Genomic DNA, 23513 nt, shown 5'->3' on the forward strand with positions numbered 1-23513 from the left:
CATACCCATTTTGATATTCCTCATTCTCTGTTTCTCTTTCTCTGAAATGGCCAACTTCACAGAGCTAGATGATCATGGCCTCAACTGTTGCAATGTTCAACAAACCGAGACCGACAAGTAAGAATGAGGCTCCGAATTTGATCTTCTTTCTTGTGTTAATGGTCTAGGTTGATTGGCTGTTGCAGTACTATGTTTTCTTGTTTTGTGTAATATACTCTGTTTCCCCTTCTGTTTTGTTTACATGTGGATGGGTGTTTTAATGCTGTTCATGCTGCAGAATCATGGATATTTCGCTGCCATCGGAGACGGAGAGTTTCTACGAGCTGCTTTACCAACACAGCAACCAACTTTGCTTCAGTGATCAGTTCGAAGATTTTGAAAATATCAGCCACCATTTCAACCTTCCAGCTAGCAGCAGAAAGAAGAAAGAGAAACAGGAGGAGAAACCCGGTAGCAAAAGAAGGAAGAAGAAGAATTCTTCATGTGTCTTGGAATTTGATGAAATCAAAAAGCATTTTGGGGTGAAGATAACACAGGCAGCGAAGGAAATGAATGTTGGGTTGACCCTCCTCAAGAGAAGGTGCAGAGAGCTCAATATTGTGAGGTGGCCACACAGACAACTCAAGAGCTTGAAGTCAGTCATCGAAAATGTCAAGGTACAAACAATTAATGACATGAAAACAAACATTTTCTTTTGGTTATTCTGATTATCAATTTACTTTTATATGGTGAGAGATTCAACTCAATTGCAAAACATACAACTTCCCTTATGTGTTCGGTTCCCACGTTGATGTGAGATTCAATTGTATTAGTGAACAATTTTAAGCATCTCTATAAACAACTTATTGTCTTTGAAGCATGCCCTAACATGTGTTGGTGACCGAATCCCAACCCCCACTATTTTACTTACCAAATAAAGACAATATTTGTAGGACCAGGAGGACGATTCCACCGGAAATGATAATTCAATTGTACTAGTTTGTAGCCTTTGGTGGGTAATGAAATCCAGTAGCAAAATTGTACCATGATGTGTCATTTAATTAATTAATGTTTTTTATTATTTGGTGAATGGTTGAAATTGTTCTATTTGTTATGTGGGGCAGGAATTGGGACTGGAAGATGAGATTGCGAAGTTGGAGAAGCACAAAAGCATGTTGGAGAGAATACCAGGAATGAAGCTGAGTGAGGAAACAAAGAAACTGAGACAATATTGTTTTAAAGCTAATTACAACAGGAGGAGGAGGAGAAAGCAGAACACACAAGGCTAATAGGGAAGGACTAACTTGATGGATAGGGGATATTCTAATGAGGGCTGATACACATACATCTAATTTTGACTCGACATTCAATAAACATATACACATTAACGGTGAATTTAACCATCATTGATGTTTGTGGGGGGTTAAAAGTCATAGTTAATGAATATGTATATTGAATGCCGGTCAAAATTAAATGTTCGTCAAACATTCCTGTATTATGATAATTTAAGAAACTAATGTGACCTTCTTGGTTTAGTTGGAATAGAAAAGAGGTCAGGGTGGTGTTTCCATCAATAATATAATGGCTTTCTCAGTTCTCTTATGTGTTACATACCCTTGCCAATTTTCCATTTATCTTTTTCCATTTATCTTTGTTATACACTTGTCTTAAAGAAGTAACCTAGCTGCCAAGTACCCCAGAAACCTGTTAAAGATTTTAGCGAACTTTATCTACCACTATGTTCTGGTGATGATGCTCTTAAAAATAACTGAAGCTAGAAAGTGTTCAGTTACACATGGTAGAATCACGTAATATTAATAATGAAATACATAATTTCAACTTTTTAGAAAAATACAAGTTTACTTAATTAAATTAAACTAGACTCAAACCCGTTGATGTTCGACGCAATAAAATGTTTATAATTTAATTATAGTTCTTAGGTTTTACACTGAAAAAATATAAACACCTGAATTAATATTAAATAAAATATTAAAAAAGCATAAATTAAGGAGCAACGTCACTCTTTTTAAAAAAACGTCACTCTTTTTAACACTAGAGACCTAATAAATCACACGTAATTAAGCCTAAAATGAATCACGATATATCGGTGGATGAAATAGGGCATCTTATAGGTGTATGAAATAGGGCGATCTATTGTCCATTACCCTAAGTCCCTAACCCAGTAACTATCATGTTTTTTTAATTTTTTTATTAAGTCTTCCTTCTTTATTATTTAAGCAATGTGGTGACTGGTGATAGAGCCTAGAGGGAAGTCAGTAGTATGCTCATTGTAACTATTTGTTATAGTCCTGAATTGAAACTTTCACGAGAAGATGTTATTTATTTTTTTAATTTGAAAGGCAATAAATTATTAAAAGATCACAAGGGATACCCACCCAAAAATACAAGAGTACAATCAGAATGTTAAAAATATAACCAAAACATGGTTCCGGACCCTAAGACAGCATGATACACAATTCTAAACAAGATACTGTCCATACATTAAAACATCATATTGAAATGAAGCAGAAATAAGCACAATAATGATGTCCCCACTTTGCTCATATCCCACCAGTGTTTTCATAGCAAGACTTCTGTTACTAGCCACCACTCGAGAGGCATACCCAAGGTTCTCTTTCCCATTCATTAAATGAGTAGCTAAAATCTTGCACCAAGGATTTAATCCAAACCCAAGTCCGTAATTTGATCATATCCAGCACAGTCCCTGAATTTGGTTGTTCCCCCTTAAATACCACATTGTTTCGGTGTATCCAAATACTCCAAATCCCTGCAAACCAGATAGCCCTCCACTTTAATTAGTTTCTTTTTCTTATTACTCCCCCACAACTCATGTTGCAAGAAATGCGCAGCACGAGAAGATGTTTTTTAGTGCAATTTCGTGTGAATTTATAAAAATTCATAAAAAATTAATACATTTATAAACATAATATCTTAATAATATATAAAGCCCATCCACCAAAGTGGGTCACATTGCTACATAATTTCCATATGTCTGCATTCTATTGGTTGTTTCTATTGAATTTCCAAATGACATCATTTGATTGGTTCACATGTTTAATTTTCATTGGTTGAATTTAATGAGTCATTTAATGGTTCAATAATTAAATAAATCATTAAATTAATCAATTAATTAATTAATTAAATACTCGCCTGTTTTCAAATATAAACGGTTATGTAGAAAGTTGACATTCTAAGTTTATTTTTCCGTGCGAGTGAATTGGAATTTTTTTTCTAAATAATGCAAAAAACTTTTTTTAATTAGCAAAAAGGGGCACAAAAAAATTTATTTAGCAAGATGGGGTACTTTTAGTGGGATTCGCGAGTTTTGTTGCGGTTTCCATCTATAATTCTGAAAAAGGTCTGACTGATTGGGAGGTGCAGGGTGATTGGAAATTATTGCTTTATGATGGTGGGATTCGCAAGTTTTCTTGCGGTTTCCATGTTCTGAAAAGCAGAGTTGGAATGATGGGTCAATGATGGTGTCAGGGTGGCAGGGTGGCAGGTTGCACGTTGAAGATTGGTGTCGCAACTTTTCCTGCGAATTCAGGTGCTTTTCAGGTGCTTTTCAGGTGGCAGTACTGACATGGAGGGAAAGGAATGGCTAATATAGAATTCTCAATTTTTTTTTGCGAATCCAGGATATACAAAATGACAAAATAAGCGAGATTGAGTGGATTCTCAATTTTTTTTGCGAATTCAAAACACTATAAGTTCATAACTTGAAACTCCTGAGTCTCATAACTTTCTTCTACGAAAAATACACTTGAATATTTTCAAAACTTCAATCTCCTGCATTTCATAACGTTTTTGTAACCCAAAAAAACCTTTGCAATGGATCAAGTTATTACTTTTGTGTATTACGATGGTAGGGTTGTCCATGGCGACCAAGGTGCCATATTTGAAGGTCGGAGAAGGTCCATGCATATGAAGCGAAACATTACCTTCGATCGTTTGAAGAAGAAAATCCACGAAAGGTTGAAGCTGCAAAGGAACCAAATGATTTCTAGAGTCAGCTCTAGATTTATGACGACACCGAATCCCATTTTTTTTACGCATTTTGAGATAGTTGATAATGTTGATGTTCAAGTCATGATGGATGCATTTAGTCAGCAGTCATATATGGTTCAGCTGGAGCTGTATGTTGAAGTTACTGAAGCTGGAAGTTCATCAATGTCAGTGCCGACGTATCTATCGTCTACTCAACCGAGACCCACTAAAGACGGTGGTAGACATGTTGTTGATGAGGAGCTTCATGCAGAACCATATACTGTGCCTTTTAGCGTTATGAGTATTGAAGAGGCCAATATCGTCGTTCCTTCGGATGTCGCAGTTAATTTGGGCGATGATTATGACTACCGCCTTGACAATGATAATGTGGACGGTGAAGTCATTCCTTCAGACGATGACCACAATGAAGATGAAAGAATGCAAGAAGGAGGTGACGAGTCTGACACAGACGAAGAGGGAGACCGACACGCTAATCCTCAGCCTCAGACGGCACTTCATCCTGCTGATCAACCTGCGGCACCAGTGAATGTCAATGTTGAAACTCAAGGTATGTACAATCAACATATCTCATCAAGCGTTGTTTTTTATAAATATATGGTACTTGATATATTTCTATAATTTTATAGGGCACCCAAACACGGCCCCATTCTGGAGTGCTTCTTCACATTATACATATATTAACTGGGATCACCCAGATGAAGAAACTGATTTTTATCCTGAAACGGATGTGAATGGATCATGGAAGCTTGGTGATGACTTATGTAAAGGGTTGATTTTTGAAAACAAGCGTGTTGTACAGGATGCCCTGTTACACTATTGTCTTAGACTAAATCAAACTTATAAGATGAGTGAATCCAAGCCAGAGTACTTTACTGCAAAGTGTCAGAAATCCGTAGATGGCTGCCCGTGGAGGATAAGGGCACATCTATCCAAGAAAATTGGTAAATGGACGATATCCAAATGGGGGGGGTTCGCATACATGCTTAAATGCGATGACTTCTCAAGACCATAAGAAGATGACGTCCACCTTCATGTCCAACTACATTCTTGGTATATATTGCTTACATATGATTACTATTTCGCTACACATTTACAAATATGAAATTGCTATTAACTTACATTATTTTTCTTTTATGTCTTAGGCATGGTAAGTGCCCAACCAACTATCCCTATTTCCCTCATACAAGAGAGGATAAGTGGTCAGCTCAATTATAAGGTGTCATACTTTAAAGCTTGGAAGGCGAAGCAAAAAGCACTTGCTCGCGTGTTCGGTGATTGGGAGGAGTCTTACGACCTGCTCCCTAGGTGGTTGGAATATATGCTGAGGTTTTCCCCTGGATCCCATTACGAGTTTGTCACATGTGATCGCCGCGTGCGCCAACCAGAGTTTAGACTATCTTCAATATGTGGACCCTGTTTATACGATTCAGAACATTGTGGATGCGTATTCAGGGCAGTGGTACCCCATTGGGAATGATCTGAACATGCCGCCCAGAGCTGGGCCTATAATTGCTCCAGATCCTGCCAAAATACGGAAGAAGGGTCGTCCAAGGTCTACCCGTATAAGAAATGAGATGGACTTGAGGGAGAATCAATCTCAGCCGAGCCGGAGATCGGTGTCACTACAAAGATAAATATGTTGCTTTAATTGTGCAAGCTCTTAAATTAATCACCGTGTGTAAGCTTGAAGTGTAGTCCAAATGCATGTAAGAAATAATTATGTTAGAGATTAATCATTGGCTCATTACTATTGTTTCTAACTTAATATGAATTGGATGCTAGTACATATTAAAACAAGAAGAAAAGAATTTAATAGTATAGTATTATTATATACTCGTATATATATATATATATATATATATATAAACTATATAATACTCGTATATATATATATAAACTATATATATTATATATATATAAACTATATATATTATATATATATAAACCCAAATATATATTAAACACTAATATATCACACACCAATATATTACACAGCAACTTTAAAGTCTAAAATATATTACACACCAACTTGAAATTCACTAGTACATAAGTAAATGATAAAACAAATCAACAATTTCGACAATTAGGATAAGGACGGTCTCTTGCATCCCGATATGGCCTATCTAGGTCTCCCCCCGCAGCTGCACGGTTCAAGTCCAGTTGGAAGTTAGCCTGTGTCTGTTGGATCTGGGAAGGGTCTATATCTTCCCAGAATTGCGGTCGAGGAGGATCCAGCAATTCACGAATTGCAACACCATCCCAGTCACCCATTGGATTCCAAGTATCTGGACTAACTTCTTGCATATCTGGACTAACTTCTTGCATATGCACTGGCGGTGTTTGAAAGTTGTCATAGCCATGTTGTGACCCAGCAAATGACTGTTCACCAACAAAATTTGTTGATGACACAAATTGTTGAGAATGTGATCCATCAAAATGTGGTGCCGGCACATATAGTTGAGCCTGTGAACTGTCAAAATGCGGTGTCGGTATATACGGCTGAGACATGGATCCATCAAATTGTGTTGAGGGAGTATATTGCTGAGATCCATACATTGTTTGAGTCTCGGGCATCTGCATCGGTGTCTCGTCCTGATCATCAGGAACCCCAGAGGACCCCGCCCCATAATAGTATGGTCGGTATGTCTCATTCAGATCAAGGGGGTACAATGAGTACTGTCCATGTGGAGGTGGTAGTGTTCCCCCCTGAATAATAACACGTTCGGGAATCTGAGATTCTCGCCGTCTTCCAAGACCTTCCCCTTCTTCTTTTCCAGTCGGCGGTATGTCACTTGTGGTTGCGTGTGTAAACTCCATAGGAAAGCTAGGAACCGATGCAGCGGGATGAGATATCCTGTCACTTGCATGGCAAAGTGTAAGGCAACGAGCAGCTTGGTTCTGAAGGTCATGATCCGTGTATAGTGGGCGACCTTCAGGTGTCAGTCCATACCATACATGCTGAACGCGCATAGCCTACATTATTAATAACAGAGTGAGGATGTTACGTGCATATATGAATAAAGAAGTAAAAGTATCACAACAACTTAAATATAATAACCATTTGCCCTCTTGCTGCAGCCTCACGCGTCAACCAACGAACATAATACTTGTCGTACCAAATCATGTACTCATCATTTGGCCCAACAAGAGTATTAGTCTCGGGTTGGTTAGCCAACCTCTGGTGCCTCTCCGACCACAGCTGTATAAAACCACGCATGTTATGTACCCAATCTTGCTTTTCCTTCCCTTTCAGAGAAATATCATGCATTTCATTAAGTTGAGACGGTGCATCCGGTACAGGTTGAAACATCCCGAATTGTTGCATAACTCGATCCGGTTGATGCCACTCTGAAACGTGATAGAGTACCATTGGCACCACAGTTCTCCATAAATGCATGTTTTCTCGACAACGTTCCGGAAGCCCATTGAGAACACGATCAGAGTACGGCTTCCACACAAACTACATACACAAGAAGGATAGGAATTTAAATGAAAATAAAGATAAGCAAAGTACGACATCCACACAAGCTACTCACGTCATTAGAACTCAAATCGTCTAATTTGGTGCGCCACCACTCGATTTGCTTCTTTGCCCACTTTATTGGTTTTTCCGGGGGAGGGTCCCTCCATCTGTTTAATATATAAAAAATGAATGAACCGTAAAGTTTGAATTTAAGGAAATGAAATTAGCAACAAAATTTATTATTTAAATTATGTGCATACCTTGCCGCGAGTGGGAGGCCACGGTGCAGCCTCGGTGGATCCGGGCCGATTCCTGGAATCCTTAGCCATGCCCACACTTGTATCAAATAAGCACAGCCGCCAATCTCTGTACGTGAAGCACCGGTTGCATAGCACAACTCATGATAGAGAAGTGCTAGTACGGCTGAACCCCAACTATACTTTGCGGTCTCCTCAAAGTCTCGTAAGAGAATGAGATATCTAAGAGGGACATGTGAACCGGTGTGGTCACATAGTAAGAAAGTGCCAATTAGTCGCAAGATGTATGCTCTTGCAGCATACATAAGTTGTATCGGGTCGGCACCGCCTAGATTATGAAAATTAAATTGCTCACCTAGCCAAACCAACTTCAAGCCACCTCCTTTGATAGCACTGGCGGGTGGCACCACTCCGAGCAAGTCCTCTACAAGCTCAGACCAATCACACCAAGTAACTCCGGTGACAGGATTCCCATCAATGGGTAAGCCAAGATGAACAGCAACATCTTGCAGAGTGATAGTACACTCTCCGAACGACATATGAAACGTGTGTGTCTCAGGCCTCCATCGCTCCACCATAGCTGATATTAAAACTTTGTCAAGTTTCAGAGACCCAGCTAAGGCGGCTTCGTAAAATCCGGCTTGACGAAGGTGGCCTACAATTTCAGCGGGAATAAAATCTCGAAAATCCCGATATTTTCTCACTTTCAGAATTCTATTTATTTGGTTCCACGCAGCAATAGACACGTGCTTGCCATCTTTTTGCAAATACAACACACTATCATTCCTCGGACCCAATTTGATCACTTCTTGGTCAGCCATTTAGCTTGAGAGAGGTTGAGGCTGAATGAAATTGAACAAAAGGAAGAGGTTGTGATGAGAGTTGAGGTTGTGAAGAGGTTGGGATGATAGTGGAAGTTGAAGTTGGATAGTGGCGGTCTATTTATAGGGGTTTCAGACCGCCACTAGTAGCCAAGTCAATTCGCAACAAATGTTGCGAGACCCATGTCATCAATCATGCATGCATGCCTCGTGTCGCACATGCAAAATCAGTTTCAGGGATTCGCAGATAAACTCGCGACACCCATTATTTGCCAGTCAAAGCCACGTGACCCTGCCACCCTGCCACCATCATTGACCCATCATTCAAACTCTGCTTTATGGAAACGCAACAAAACTCACGAGTCCCACACGGTCAACCCTGCACCCATCATTTCCCAATAATCAGTCAGACCTTTTTCAGAATTATAGATGGAAACCGCAACAAAACTCGCGAATCCCACTAAAAGTACCCCATCTTGCTAAATAAATTTTTTTGTGCCCCTTTTTGCTAATTAAAAAAGTTTTTTGCATTATTTAGAAAAAAAAATCTTAAACTTTCACGTTTAATCTGGCATTTTTTCACACACTGTGATTTCTCTCTCTCAAATCCTTTCACTGCTATGTGTGTTTCTCCATGTCCCAACCTTAATCCTCATTATCTAACCATGCTCCTCCGCTTCATCCCGATTTCTTCTTCATCCTGTTTTTTCGAAGGCATTCTTACTGTTCCCTTCTTTCAACATGGGCAGGTCGTGATCTTCTCAGAGCAGTCATAGACAATCAGGTATGAAGACTTGATTTAGGGATTTTGTTTTTCATAACTTAATTTAGGGATTTTGTTCTTCTTGACTTGATTTAGGGTTTCTGTTATTCATGACATGATTCAATTTTTTTTTGTTATTTTGTGATTTCGTCTCTAAGCTCTCCATCTCTTTTAATTCATGTCTCTTGCGGCCTTTTCAAATGTTGGTCCTGTCGACCCCCCTTTCTTCCTGTTTCATCTTCTCCAATTTGGTTATGAGCAGTTCGCAATTCAGTTTCTCGTGGCCTCGTCGACTCAAGTAAATTCATCTCTGGTGCAAATTTAGGGTTTCTGTTCTACAAACCCTTGATATGTGGTTTCTCACCGAGACTGTGCCTCTGTTCCGCGTTTACATCCAGTGATCCTCTCAACGTTCTTACTGGCTGCCCACCTTTTCATTTCCATTTTCAACCTGCAGGTATCTTCATCTTGGATTGGGCTTAATTGATTTAGGGTTTTTTGTTTTCATCATGATTTAGTGTTTTCAGTTTCCTAATTTTCAAGTGCCATTCATGTTATTCATAAACTTTTGCAGCAATAGAGGTTGGGGAAGGAAGCCATTATTTGAGATCCCTTAAGTTTCTCTTCAAATTAGGTAATTTGTCCCTTAAATTTCTCTTCAAATTCAACAAGTAATTTCCGAGACTTAATATCTATTGTGCGAATTGTATTCTGATCAGCCAACATATACGTCACGCTTATCTACATAAGCTTGCCATTTTAGCCGCAAGATGTGTTCACCGTTTCATCGATCGATGCTGCTCTCACCCCTAACCCTAATTCTTCAAGCACATATATTTCCCCCTAATTTTGGAGCTGATTGAAAGTGGCAAAGATGGAATCCTGTAAATTTCTCTTCAAATTAGGTAATAAATTTTCAAATTCCAAATTAGTTTTCCACGATATAAATCTGTTTTGCTAATTAGGATATATATGTGTGACTTGCAATTCAAAATTGAATTCAAAATTTGAATACAAAGCTAAATATTCACTGCACATAAGACCAAAACTGAATCTGTTATTATGTGAATCGTTGAATCTGACATACTCAACTTGATTTTTTTTTTGGTGAGCCAAAAGATTGTATTAAAATGAGGTACAAGGGGTACCCAACCCTAATACAAGAGAGAGAAAAAAAATAGAGAAGAAGGAAAGAAAGAATCAAACAATAGAGAAACTGGATACAATGCAAAACAAAGCCCAGATTAACAATGGGTCAGCAAAGAAACCCATTTGTGCAGTATTGTTCATGAACTCACATGATAACAACTACCTAAAGTGTTTTATGCTTATTAATTTGCTACTGCTTTAACACATCTCTTTGTAGAAGACATGAGTTCCCACTCTAATTTTGAATTCAAAATGATAGTCAATCCACAATTTAGGATGATCCATTTGCAAAGTTGTTAAATTTGTGCTGGTTCCCTGATTTTCGAAATAATATTTAATTTTTTAAAAAAAGTAATTACTTAACTGATAAGTAAATAGATTAAAGAAACAAACCTTTCAATCACGTTTTTTTTTACCACAATTGATATCTGCACGTTGTGGTATTGTTGGGTATTTTATATACTTTTGACTTATTATTGGGCATTGCTTTTATGGTTAGTGGTGATATGTTTCAGGCAATTGGATCTAATGACGTTAGGGACACGATGAGACTATTGTTCATATGATCGAAAAGAAAGGGATATTGTGAAAGATGAATTCTAGCAAGGCAGTGGCTTACTGATCTAGCTTATGGTATGTCAACTGTTTGATTATCTGCAATGGAGAAATTCTGCTCTCTATTTGTTCTGGTCACTGCCAACTTTTCAGTATAATATGTGTATTCCAGTTTCATAGGCTTTCTATTTCTTTTTTATTTATACATTTCCTCTAAAAAAAATTACAACCTGATTATGTTCTTTTCATATTAGGAAGGACAAATTCATCTTTGTATTAGAAAGTCTTTGGTAAAAAACTTTAATTTTCAAACAGTTTATTTTTCTTCGTTATAAATTTTGTTTGAAATAACAGGATGCTAGGAGGGAATTTTGTTAAAAAAATTGCTTTGCCTTGATTCTAAAAGATGGAGTTCATTTTAATTAAGTAGAGAATTATTTTCTGGAGTTCGTTTAATTGTTTTTATGAAAGGTTTATATTGCTAGGGTGATTTTGTTTTTGTTGTGGGAAGATCTTGACGGATGACATCTTTTGGAGTCGTTTATAGTGTCATTGGCTAACAAGCTCTTTGACTATCATGTATAAGTGTATAACTTATATGACTAGATTCTTTGCATCATTATTTTCAGTTTTTGGTGTACTAGCTTAGACCACTCCATCAATGAGGAATTAATGTATTGAAACTTTTGCTTATGTGAGTCTTATTTTGGCTTTACTCAAGACAAAAATGCTATTTGATATTTATGTAGTTAAAAATGTGAGGTAGATTTGATCTTGATGCTTTCCACCCTACTCTGCTCCCCTTTCTATTTTTCCACCCTTTGATCTTGATTTTTTTATTCTATACAGAAATTATGTTGTTCAATTCACTTGGTGGTTAAATAGTCCTAAAGTTAGCACATTAAGAAGATTTACATTCAAAGTGAATTGAATGCAAAGCCCTTGGTAATTGAGAGAAATGAAATGTATATTCAAGGTAGTTTGTTACTGCACACCTTTATTTCCTTCTATAAATGAAAGAAAGATAAGACATCATACTTTTCATTATTTTAGTTGCATTTCCCATTTATACTTATCCAATGTTTGATGTCACTACATAAATGTCTAAATGATTCAAGCCAGTCTTACTAGCTATTAGTAAAATGGATGAAAGAAAGATAAGTCATCATATACCTAAATATCTTAGTTGTTTTTCTCATTTATATCATTTGAACACAAAGAGTTCTAATGTCTCAATGATTCTCATCAGTCTTTTAATTTTGCAGGCATCATCAACAGGGTAGATGGCAAGCAAGAGTTGGTCGTGTTGCTGAGAACAAATGCCTTTATTTGGTATATAATTGACCCTTTAATTAGCTGCTAAGAAGGAAAGTGTGGTGCAGGGACACATTATGCGCAGTTGTAACAATAGTGGAACCTTTTTGAAGACTTTTATTAGCATTACATTGTTGTATGAGTTGCATTGCATTTCATTTTGAACTAATTTAAACTAATCTATATATTTCTATCTATCCTTAGTCAATACAATTAGAAATTTGTTCAATGAGTAGTTTGTGCAACTAAGGTGTTTTTCTGAGTCAGGCTACCTGTGGATTGTTTATGAAACCCACCTTGCATCCTGTTATCTTTTCTTGACTTTTCTTTAGGACTCTTCCTACTACATTGTTCTATTACAGTACATCATTTTTCAGCTGTTTTGTAGAATTTTTTAAATGTTTTGAGAATATCAACTATGAAAGGGATTGGATTTATATTGAGAATGATGCTAAGATTATTAGAGTCTAGATAAATTGGACAATTCATTACTGCATTAAGTCATTACACTGTTATCGGTCGGGGCTGTAGGTGCTGATAATTGTTTTGTTGGAGCAACTGATAAGGTGAGCAAAGATGTTGCATGCTTATGTATGGATTTTACGACTTGAGGAAACTTATTATTCGTGTAAAAATCAATTAAATTGAATAATCATAACATTAATTCAAATTAATTTTGAAAATATCAACTTAAACTACTTTACCATCATATTTGTTACAGATTCAATAGGGGAACACTTTTATAAATGAGAACCTTCATTGTACTATAGAATCTGAGAGGAGAGGAAGTAAGAAGAACAAACTCTATAAGAAAAAATAATAGTTTTTTTTGAAATAGGAAAAATAATAAATTTGGACTAACATGAAGAATTCTAAAACTGAAACTAAAAACATCAGTATATAGCTTTCATGAACTAAAAGTAGGAAAAGGAATTCATTAATCTAACACAGACAATATCACGTAGTTTTATTTTTGTACAAATTTCAGGGTCAAAATTTTCAACGGGGAGATACCTTTTAAATAAAATTACTTTCATGACAAAACTAACATAAAAAAAAATTCATATAGGTAAAGTATTTTACATAATTTTTCAAATAATTTTAAGAGTAAATATAGGTAAAGTATGAATTTAGAAAACATTGATACATATATATAGTCTATATTTACGGATGATTAAATTACATGGTTAAAAACTCATGGCAAGGAAAATTTTACATGAAAATATTTTCTTATAAAAAATAATAGAAAAAAAAATTAAAACAAATTTCTCTAATTTACAATATAATTTCATTTTTAAAATGTATTCCATATATAGTCTGCTTTTCGTTTTTGTAACATTTTCCATGGATATACTTTAATGTTAAAACTAATAGATAAATAAATAGTCATATAATTTTAATACGTTTTTCATAATTTGTTTAATAATTTTGAAAGTAAAAACAAATAAAAGAATGAAAATATGATAGTAAAATTATTTCGTACAAGGACTAGAAAAGATTAATATATATATATATATATATATGATTAGAATGTGTAACCACAAATTATTATTGAGAGTTGCTACGTACCTTAATCATGTTTTTGAGAAATATTGACCAAGCAGGTTTATGCAATGGAACTAGGTTAATTGTTGATGAACTTGGTGAACGTTTTATTAATGCAACTGTTGTCACGGGAAAAATGCTAATGACAGAGTGCACGTTTCAAGAAAAGACTTGGTTCCTTTTGATTCCAAATTTCCAATTAAATTCAGAAGAAGACAGTTTTCAATTGCAGTATGCTTTGCTGTGACCATAAATAAAAGTCAAGGACAAACACTATCTCAGGTTGGGCTCTTCCTTCTGAGACCCATCTTCACTAATGATCAATTATATGTAGTTATCTCTAAAGTACGCTCAAGAAATGGTATTAAACTTTGTATACTTGATCATGCGGACAAACAATAGATCAGTACCGTAAATGTAGTGTTTAAGAAAGTTTTTGAAAATGTTTGATGTTTACAACACAACTTCATTTATTTATTCAATTTTTCTCTTTATATATTTTTACACGATTGACTTATACATGAATAACTTATTTATAATTAAAAAATTACAACATGAAATTCCGTGCAGCGCACGGGTTATCACACTAGTTTTATTGGTTGTTACAATAATTTTCCAAATGTCTTATTCTGATCGGTCCATATTGATGACTTCTTATTGGTCCAAATTGATAACTCAATAAATCAATAAATTCAAAATTTTAATCATTCAATCAATAAATTAGGAAATTCAAAAATTGAATCATGTTTAAAATGGCACATGTGGAAGCCGTGATAATTTTGGAAATATACGATGTTTTTTTTTTCCTCCTTTGGCCACCAGTCTCCACGGGGGAAAGGGGTCCCACGTGACTAATCTGGCTCGGGATACGGTATTGATGTCCCTGGTCACAAAGGTTTTTATTTTTGACCTCAGAGGGGATCGAACCCGGGCCAGAAGCGCAGGTGAAATCCCTTAAGGAAATGCACATTCACCACTTGTGCCACCCCTTGTGGTTGGAAATATACCATGCTGTTAACGTATTTTCTTTTTTTTCATGATTTATGATTTTTTTTACTAATATACTTATGTGGAATTTTCAAAAAGCAGATTTGTTTATTTTGAGGAATGGATTCTCAGGTTATTTTCAAAAATATATTTTTATTTTCTAAGTCAAATAGGTATTTCTTAATTTAAAGCATCATTATTTTTTAAAATATGATATTTCATTTATTCAGGTTAATTTAATGTGTAACCAATTTTAAAAAAATGATTAAATTTTTTATTTTGAATTAAATTGATTGACAATCTCATCAACTCAACAAAATAATCAATTTAGTACTATTTAATGCATGATTAGTTATATAGAAATTTTTGAATAATGTATGTGCTTAGCTTAGTGGTAAATCAATATGGTTAAAGTATGTTATGATTGAGATTCAGTTTTCCGATGAATCAAAAAATAGAAAGGTTTGAATAATAAAGCCAGAAAATAATAAGGAGTGAGCATCTGCTAGCCTCCCTAGCATGCTATTGACACCCTGCACAGTAGCCTTGGATGGTTTTCTCTCCATTTCACTAATTTTTCTTATCACAACCACACAAAAAATTACAATGATAAAGTGCATCACAATTAAACTCTAATAATTTTTTCATATAAATTATATTTATAACAATCACATATGATTCGAATAAATTTATATTTATTTCCACCTTAAACAATTATGGATTTAGATTAAACCGTATTTAATTTTTAAAGTAAAATAAATTATATGATATATAAATCACAATAATTTACATAAAAAATAAAGCACTACTAATTATTAAAAACAGAGGTTATTACACTTTTTTATATAAAAATAAAGCCCTCTTTATTGATTGTTTTCTTCTTGGATACTATATCAAAACATAGGTTATTATACTTTAGAGTTTGATTTCCAATATAAAAATGTCAATGTATAAATTCAACTATACTTTTTAAATTTAATAATAATAAAATTGAAAAAAATATCTCCACACAATTTAAAAAAATATATATATGCAGTGATGTAACCTCCTCATACAAAGTTCATTCAACATCGAGATACAAGCAATCATTATTTATATAAAGTCGACTCTCAACAATTACAGTATAAATGAAGAAGAAAATATTTGAAATAACATAATGAAGAAAATTACATGTATGAAAATTAGAAACAAGTGTGCAATATAGGAGATGAGAAAGAGAACTAGGGAAGGACCATCTGGGCCAAGAGATGATCATTGTTTGGGGTCATTCAAGATGGACATGCCTTGCTTCACCACTTTGTCAGTACAACGAACCTTCAGCTTCCTACAAGGGAGAAGTACTTTGACGCCCCGTTGTCGCTGTTATTACCTAGATTTCAAGCCGTTTAAATTGGGTCTCCTTTGCTTTCCCCACCATGATCCCCAATTCACAACTTCAACAAACAAAATTTTCATCCAACTCAAAACTAAATTTTCATCTTCCAAATGAGTATTTAGTATATTATAATGATGATGAAGTCGTTGGTGATGTTCTTTAAAAGAGTGGTACAAAATCCACGATGTTTATGGCTTGGTTTGCATCTAATGAGAAATACTGGGACGGGCGGAATCTAGCATATGCTGAATTTTCCAGTAGATTTGTGTATCACAAAAAAGATAGAATCTGGAAAGTAAAAAAGAGAGGTTTTAAAATTGGCAGACTACAGTATATCCCTTCAGGTATTGGAGAATTATATTACATGAAAATCCTGCTAACTATGCAAAAGGGTTGTACATCATATAGAAGTATCAGAACAGTGAGGGGAATAATATATGATACTTTTAAGGAAGCATGCGATAAATTGGGATTGCTAACAGATGACAAAGAATATATTGATGCAATTAAAGAAGTCTCTAATTTAGCTTCCGGAGAACAAATGAGGAAACTCTTTGTAAGAATGTTGATGATGAATTCAATCTCAATACCTATTGATGTTTGGGAAGCATGCTGACTACTCTTATCAGAAGGCATTCTATATCATAGAAGAAAATAATTTCATAATCCAGGTATGAAATTTTACAAGTGATATTATTAAGATGTGAAATGTTGTTATAATAAGTTAATTATTGCTTGGATTTAATTTAATTGAAATTCAAAACTTTAAAAAACACATTTCGCAATATAATTAATGAATTATCTGTGAACAACACAAGTTATATTCGATACAGTTAAAAATAATTTGTTAATCTTTATTCTCGACTGTAGACCTACGAATCGCAGATGCTGATTTGAAAAATTTATGTATCATTGAAATTGAGAAGTTGCTCCAAAGAAATGGTAAGTCATTAAATGATTACCCATGTTTGCCAACTCCAGAATATGATGAAGTCCTGCAATTTGACAATAGATTTATTGTTGATGAACTAAACTATGATAAAGATGCATTAAAGGTACAATATGAAGAGTTGCTTAGTATGCTTACGCATGAGCAAAAGTTTGTATATGAGAGAGGGTTGTCACATTTGTGTTGTCAAACTCAGGAGGCTTCTACTTTTTATATGGATATGGTGGAACTGGAAAGACTTTTGTGTGAAACACTTTATCGGCGTCACTTAGATCCAAAGGACTAATTGTTCTTACTGTTGCTTCCAGTGGCATAGCATCATTACTCTTGTCTGTAGGCAGAACAGCTCATTCTAAATTTTGCATTCCATTAGATGCTACAGAGACCTCGACATGTAATATAAAGCAGGGAAGTCTACGAGCAAAGCTTCTACTTGAAACAAGTCTTATTATATGGGATGAAGCTCCAATGTTGAAAAAGTATTGTTTCGAAGCTTTAGACGTTACACTCCGAGACCAAATGAGGTCGAAAAATGAAGATAACACCCATAAGCCTTTTGGAGGAAAAGTAGTAATACTTGGAGGTGATTTTAGACAAATACTACATGTAATAACTAGAGGAAGCAGACAGGAAATCGTCGAATCTACTGTAAACTCTTCCTCATTGTGGAAACACTGCAAAGTTAAGAAATTGTCTAAGAACATGCGGCTAACCGCAGCTGAGACGGCTGATGAAGCAAAAGAAATTAAAGAGTTTGCATATTGGATTCTTAAAATTGGAAATGGCGACCATCCAGATTTTGGAGCATGAGAGTACGATGTCCAAATTCCGTCAGATCTGCTCATCCCAATTAATCTTGACCCATTAATGGAATTGATTAGATATACATATCCTGACCTTGCGCACAAAATGTAAGACCCTCAATTCTTTCAAGATAGGGCAATATTGGCCCCTACACTAGAGGCTGTTGAAATGATAAACACTTACATGCTTGGGATGATAGTTGCACCAGAGCATGAATATCTGAGCTCCGACTCTGCCTTGCGATCTGATGAGGATTCTGAAATCCAAGGTGAGTAGTTTACCACCGAATTTTTGAACGACACTAAAAGTTCAGGAATGCCTAACCACAAAAGTTTATTGAAAGTGGATACTCCAATCATGCTTTTGAGAAATATAGACCAAGCAACAGGTTTATGCAATGGAACCAGGTTAATTGTGGACGAACTTGGTGAACGTTTTATTGGTGCAACTGTCATCACGGGAACTAATGTCAATGACAAAGTGCACATTTTAAGAATTGACTTGGTTCCTTCTGATTCCAAATTTCCAATTAAATTCAGAAGAAGACAGTTTCCAATTACAGTATGCTTTGCTATGACCATAAACAATAGTCAATGACAAACACTGTCTCATGTTGGACTCTTCCTTTCGAGGCCCGTCTTCACTCATGGTCAGTTATATGTAGCTCTTTCTAGAGTACGCTAAAGAAAATGCCTTAAACTTTGTATACTCGATGAGGCGGGCAAACAACAGACCATTACTGTAAATGTAGTGTTTAAGGAAGTTTTTGGAAATGTTTGATGTACACAACACAATTACAATTACAATTATTTATTTCATTTTTCTCTTCATATATCTTTACAAGGTTGCCTTATACAAGAATAGCTTATTTATTTTTTAAAATATTACAACATAAAATTTCGGTGCAACGCACGGGTTACGGAACTAGTATTATTATATGTATATTATTTTTATTATTATATTATATACTCCCATATATAGAATTTTTCAGCCATATATACAATTCCTAAAACGAGGTTTGTGAAGCGGGATTTTCAGCCATATATACAATTTTAATATACTTACACTCATTTTTTTCTTTTATAATCACAATTCCATTTTTTTTATCGCTTATTTTTTTCATCACATCATCTTTAAGAGTTTCATCAATTTCTCTATTTTTTTTTTCTTTATCTCTCTATTAATGCTCAATAAAAGTCTTGCCCCTTATCGATCCCACTGTGAGGAATCGCAGTGGAAAAATGTGAGAAAACAAAAATGTTTGGTGTATTACACTATATATGGTATGTGTATACTGTGACACCCAGAGACGGATCTACGTTTAACTAGAGGGGGGCATCTCAAGATTTATAAATAGCACACCAATAATATCTATAAAATGGAATGACATACCAGGATTCAATTTGTTGAAGCTCAGGTTGTTGATTGTGTGATGCAACAAAGTTTATGCCGAAATCGTGATGATGATAATGAATGATGAAGGCTTGAAGGTCAGGGAAGAGGAGAGTGGATCGGTGGTGGGTGATTGATGAGGGATTAGAGGAGGCAAGGAGTGGAGGGGATTTAGTGGTGTTGGTGTTTTTATTTATTTAATATGGAGATGAAGATGAAGAGGGGGGAAATGAAGATGTTTGGGAGCTGAATACATTTATGTTTTGAATTTTTCTGAGTAAGTTGATGAACATGGTGATGAAGAAGATGAAGATGCATTTGTTTCTGGATTTTTCATATGAAGGGGTTGAATGTATCTGAACTAATTCCTTTATTATTTTTTAATTAAATATTTACGGAATATTCTGTTTAATATTGGATGTGAGTAGACGGAAAACTAAAAATGCAAATGACAGTTAATGAAAGGGATACAAATTTCTAATGATTTTTGTTTGGGACCAAAATCACAGAATGAAGAATGTGGGGACCAAAAGTACAGTTTAGGGTTAAGAATAATTTAAATTTTTGCTGTTAAAAAAAACCAAATGATTATTAATGAATTTTTTTTTCAAGTCATTAACAATTCCCACACAACTTCCTGCGAAAAAAATGTTCAATCTTAAACAACGTAACTAAGCCAATATTTATTGGTTTTCTTCTTTTATCACATTAGTATCATATTTTTTATTTCTTTTTATTCTTTTGTTATACACTCTTAGTGAATATAAATGAAGTGTGAACACTTTTATTTTTTTTGAAAATGTGAACACATCTTAATTCATATGTTTTTGCTTTTTAGGTTGCGTTGACCTTTTTCAATTTTACTTTTGGGAATTCGGATGGAATAATAAAAAAAATCTAAATTTCACACATCATCCTCGTGTCTTTAGGCTTAGGATTTCAAATGGTAGTTCCAGTAAATATTTTTTTTATGATAAGATTAAGAATTAATTAATTTCCTACGGCTCTATTTATTTGTTTTTTAAGAATTTGTTTTTATCATATATAGGTGCATTTTATTTATTTAAATGAAATAAAAGAATACTCAACGTATAATTAATTATGATTAAAAGAAAGAATTTATCACATGCCTACAAAACCTGCGATGCTATATGAGTTTAAAAGTCTTGCGGTAAAAAAATAAACAAATTGGTTAGGGCGTTAGGCCAATGTGGAAGAGATTATAAAAATATGAGAAATGATTAAAAGTATGAACTGAATGTAATATACCTGATTATATTTGTTTGATTTTGAACAACATCATTTTTCCATGGTTTCAGTTGCGCAGTAAATTATTTGTTGGTTTCATGATTTTTTTGATTATATTATATTGTAGGCTAGTAGCAGGTGAGAGCTCAGTTTTGTGAATTGATCATTGTGAAGCGCTGTTGCTGTGTTGCATGAGATAATGCATAACTGAAGTCATTTGTTGGAAATCATGGGCGGGTTCATTCTTGAGTTTCATTAACTAAGACTTCGTACTAAAAAACATTGTTGTTATTTTTTATATCACGCCAACTGAGATCAGGTGTCCAAGAATTATTTGTTCTTACCAAATCTATCTATACTAGATACAATGCAGAGGTCCATTATCAAGACAAAAATCCGAAAGCCATCCTACACGTGTCCACTTATCAGCTCCCGTTGAAATCATCTTGCCTTCTTCTATCTTTTTACCTATATACCCGTCCTTAGGTTTTACATTCTGATGTCTCTGACATATCCCACTTCACTCGAATTCAGGAACTAAAGTTTTACCCAGAAATCCGGATTTCTGAAGTTTTCCCACTTTTGAATTCGAGATATAGATTTGTATGGATTGGCAGTCTATAAATAAACCCCCAAGTCTGATTCACCAAATCACAACATCATCGAAGTGAGTAATAGTTGTTTCAGTTCGACAGATTGTTTTGAAATGGAAGAAGTCACATCTAAGAAAGATACTTAGTTCACTTTCTTTTCTAGCAATTCCTCATTCTCTCTGACATGCTCCCTACTTCACATAGAGCTTTTTGCTCTATCATTCCTCATTAACCCGAGACAGACAAGTAAGAATGCAGCACGCACATGCTAGGGTGATATATCTGAGTAACGTTGCTCGTTCATTCGCCTGTACGTGATGTGTAATTTGCAGGTGAAGCATTTAGTGGGGCTCCAAATGTTCCTAACTTGCAATATATATAATAACTCCAGCCTCTTGTTCTTCTTCTTCCATTAATAACTCTCTGTCTCTGCGCTAGATCTCTCTATTTCCTTCTGTCTTGTGATAAGTCTCTGAAACTCGTAAGTTACTAATAGTGGACTAAAAAGGAAGGAGACATACAGGGGAAGAAGAAGAGTCTTCACGCTTTTCGATCCCCAGATTTTACACGTTTCTTTTTATGTTAATTGTGTAAATTTTTTCTCAGTTGAGCTCAAAAGTGAGGTGTTGAGTTTGTATTCGCCTAACGAATTATAATAACTTGCAGAATCATGGACATTTCACCATTGGAGAGTTCCTTCGAGCTGCCCTACCAACAGAACAACCAGCGTCGCTTCAGTGATGAGTTCGATGATTTTGAAAATTTCAGCCACCATTTCAACCTTCCAGCTGACAGGGTGCATTGCAATGGTTCCGGCGGCAGCGAAGGTAATGCAAGTAGCAGCAGAACCAAGAAAGAGAAGGAGGAGGAGGAGAAGAAGGAGGAGGAGGAGGAGGAGAAACCCAGCAGTAGCAGCAGAAGGAGGAAGAGTACTTCTTCACCTGTCTTGGAACTTGAAGAAATCAAAAAGCACTTTGGGTTGAAGATAACAGAGGCGGCAAAGGAAATGAATGTTGGGTTGACTCTCCTCAAGAAAAGGTGCAGAGAGCTCAATATTATGAGGTGGCCACACAGACAACTTCAGAGCTTGAAGTCAGTCATCGACAATGTCAAGGTATAATGACATTAAACCAACAACAATCTCTTTGCTTTATTCTGTTCGTTTATTAATTCGCTTTTTGGTAAAAGATTCATGAGATTCTCATGTAGAAAGTAAGATCCTTGTAGAGCACCATCTTGCAGAGCTTTTTTACTCTGCAGTTTATGACCCCCAAACTGCAAGTATTGCAGGTGTTGGGAAAATTTTGGTGTAAAAAAAGAAACAAGGGATCTTACTTTCTACATGAGATTCAACAATAATTGTAATCCCAAGAGGAGGGACCCCACCGGGAATGATACTTCTTCAAAACTTTGTACTAGCTAGTTTGTACTTTGAAGTCTTTGGTGGGCAATGAAATCGATGACCATGATGTGTCATTTTTTATGTTTGTTCTTATTTAGTTAACAACATAGAGTAAAAAATATTATAGTCCATTAGAGAGATAAGTGATGAACGTGACCTCATGATTTATGTATAATTTAGTGGTACACTTATCACTATTTGGTGAATGGTTGAAATTGTTTTATTTGTTGTGTGGTGCAGGAATTGGGACTAGAAGATGAGCTTGCCAAGTTGGAGGAGCAGAAAAGAATGTTGGAGAGAACACCGGGAATGAAGCTGAGTGAGAAAACAATGAAGCTCAGACAATCTTGTTATAAAACTAATTACAACAGGAGGAGGAGAAAACAGAACACTATAGGGAAGGACTCATCACTTGGTAGCTAGATTGGGATATTCTGATAGTTTAGCTAGGAAATAATTTAGCATGCAGCAGCACATGTTTTTTAGGGGTTTAGTTGGAAAAGAAAAGAGGTCAGGAGTGGTGTTTTTATCAAATCAATAATGTAGTCAAGGAGGTTTGATTTACCTATTTTTCACAGGCAGCTGTTGCATGTGTGGTTTATTCTTTTGTCTTAAAGAAGCAAACAATCTAGCAAGTACCCAGAAACCTGTTAAAGATTTTGGTTTTTATCTACCACACCACACTATGTTCTGGTCATGCTCTTAGAAATGACTGAAGCTAGCTTGAAAGAGTTAAATTACACATGGTGAAAGTGGAAACACAATAATCAATAATTATATTTCACACCTCATTTTTTAGGTGTGGAGAGATGGAAGAAGAGAGAGATTAAAAGAAATGAGAGAGGAAATAAAGATGTGATAGGTGATTTGATTGATAAAGAAGATAAA

The 23513-nt window shown here is 35.2% G+C and overlaps 4 protein-coding genes and 1 long non-coding RNA gene across 5 annotated transcripts; 4 read left to right on the plus strand and 1 right to left on the minus strand.

Annotated features, from left to right (window-relative positions):
- The first annotated feature begins 46 nt into the window (after positions 1 to 46).
- Positions 47 to 1268, plus strand: LOC130724390 (protein RKD4-like). The gene is made up of 3 exons (XM_057575608.1): positions 47 to 117; positions 278 to 656; positions 1104 to 1268. Exons 1-3 carry the CDS (start codon positions 47 to 49, stop codon positions 1266 to 1268), a joined length of 615 nt encoding a protein of 204 aa, XP_057431591.1.
- A 3756-nt stretch (positions 1269 to 5024) lies between these two features.
- LOC130730393 (uncharacterized) lies at positions 5025 to 5614 on the plus strand. Its single transcript, XM_057582395.1, has 2 exons — positions 5025 to 5058; positions 5151 to 5614. The coding sequence occupies exons 1-2, from the start codon at positions 5025 to 5027 to the stop codon at positions 5483 to 5485; spliced, it is 369 nt and encodes a 122-aa protein (XP_057438378.1). The 3' UTR covers positions 5486 to 5614.
- Positions 5615 to 7694: 2080 nt separating this feature from the next.
- LOC130724400 (serine/threonine-protein phosphatase 7 long form homolog) lies at positions 7695 to 8549 on the minus strand. The gene has a single exon (XM_057575617.1). It carries the CDS (start codon positions 8547 to 8549, stop codon positions 7695 to 7697), a length of 855 nt encoding a protein of 284 aa, XP_057431600.1.
- Positions 8550 to 9129: 580 nt separating this feature from the next.
- Positions 9130 to 12706, plus strand: LOC130730395 (uncharacterized). Its single transcript, XR_009016335.1, has 6 exons — positions 9130 to 9333; positions 9575 to 9769; positions 9887 to 9946; positions 10032 to 10217; positions 10977 to 11094; positions 12282 to 12706. It is a non-coding gene; the product is annotated as an uncharacterized LOC130730395 (long non-coding RNA).
- Positions 12707 to 21893: 9187 nt separating this feature from the next.
- On the plus strand, positions 21894 to 23048 carry LOC130724409 (protein RKD4-like). The gene is made up of 2 exons (XM_057575630.1): positions 21894 to 22337; positions 22866 to 23048. The coding sequence occupies exons 1-2, from the start codon at positions 21894 to 21896 to the stop codon at positions 23046 to 23048; spliced, it is 627 nt and encodes a 208-aa protein (XP_057431613.1).
- Positions 23049 to 23513: the final 465 nt, after the last annotated feature.

Source organism: Lotus japonicus, chromosome 1 (genome assembly GCF_012489685.1).
Source record: "Lotus japonicus ecotype B-129 chromosome 1, LjGifu_v1.2".
Taxonomy (NCBI): Eukaryota; Viridiplantae; Streptophyta; class Magnoliopsida; order Fabales; family Fabaceae; genus Lotus; species Lotus japonicus.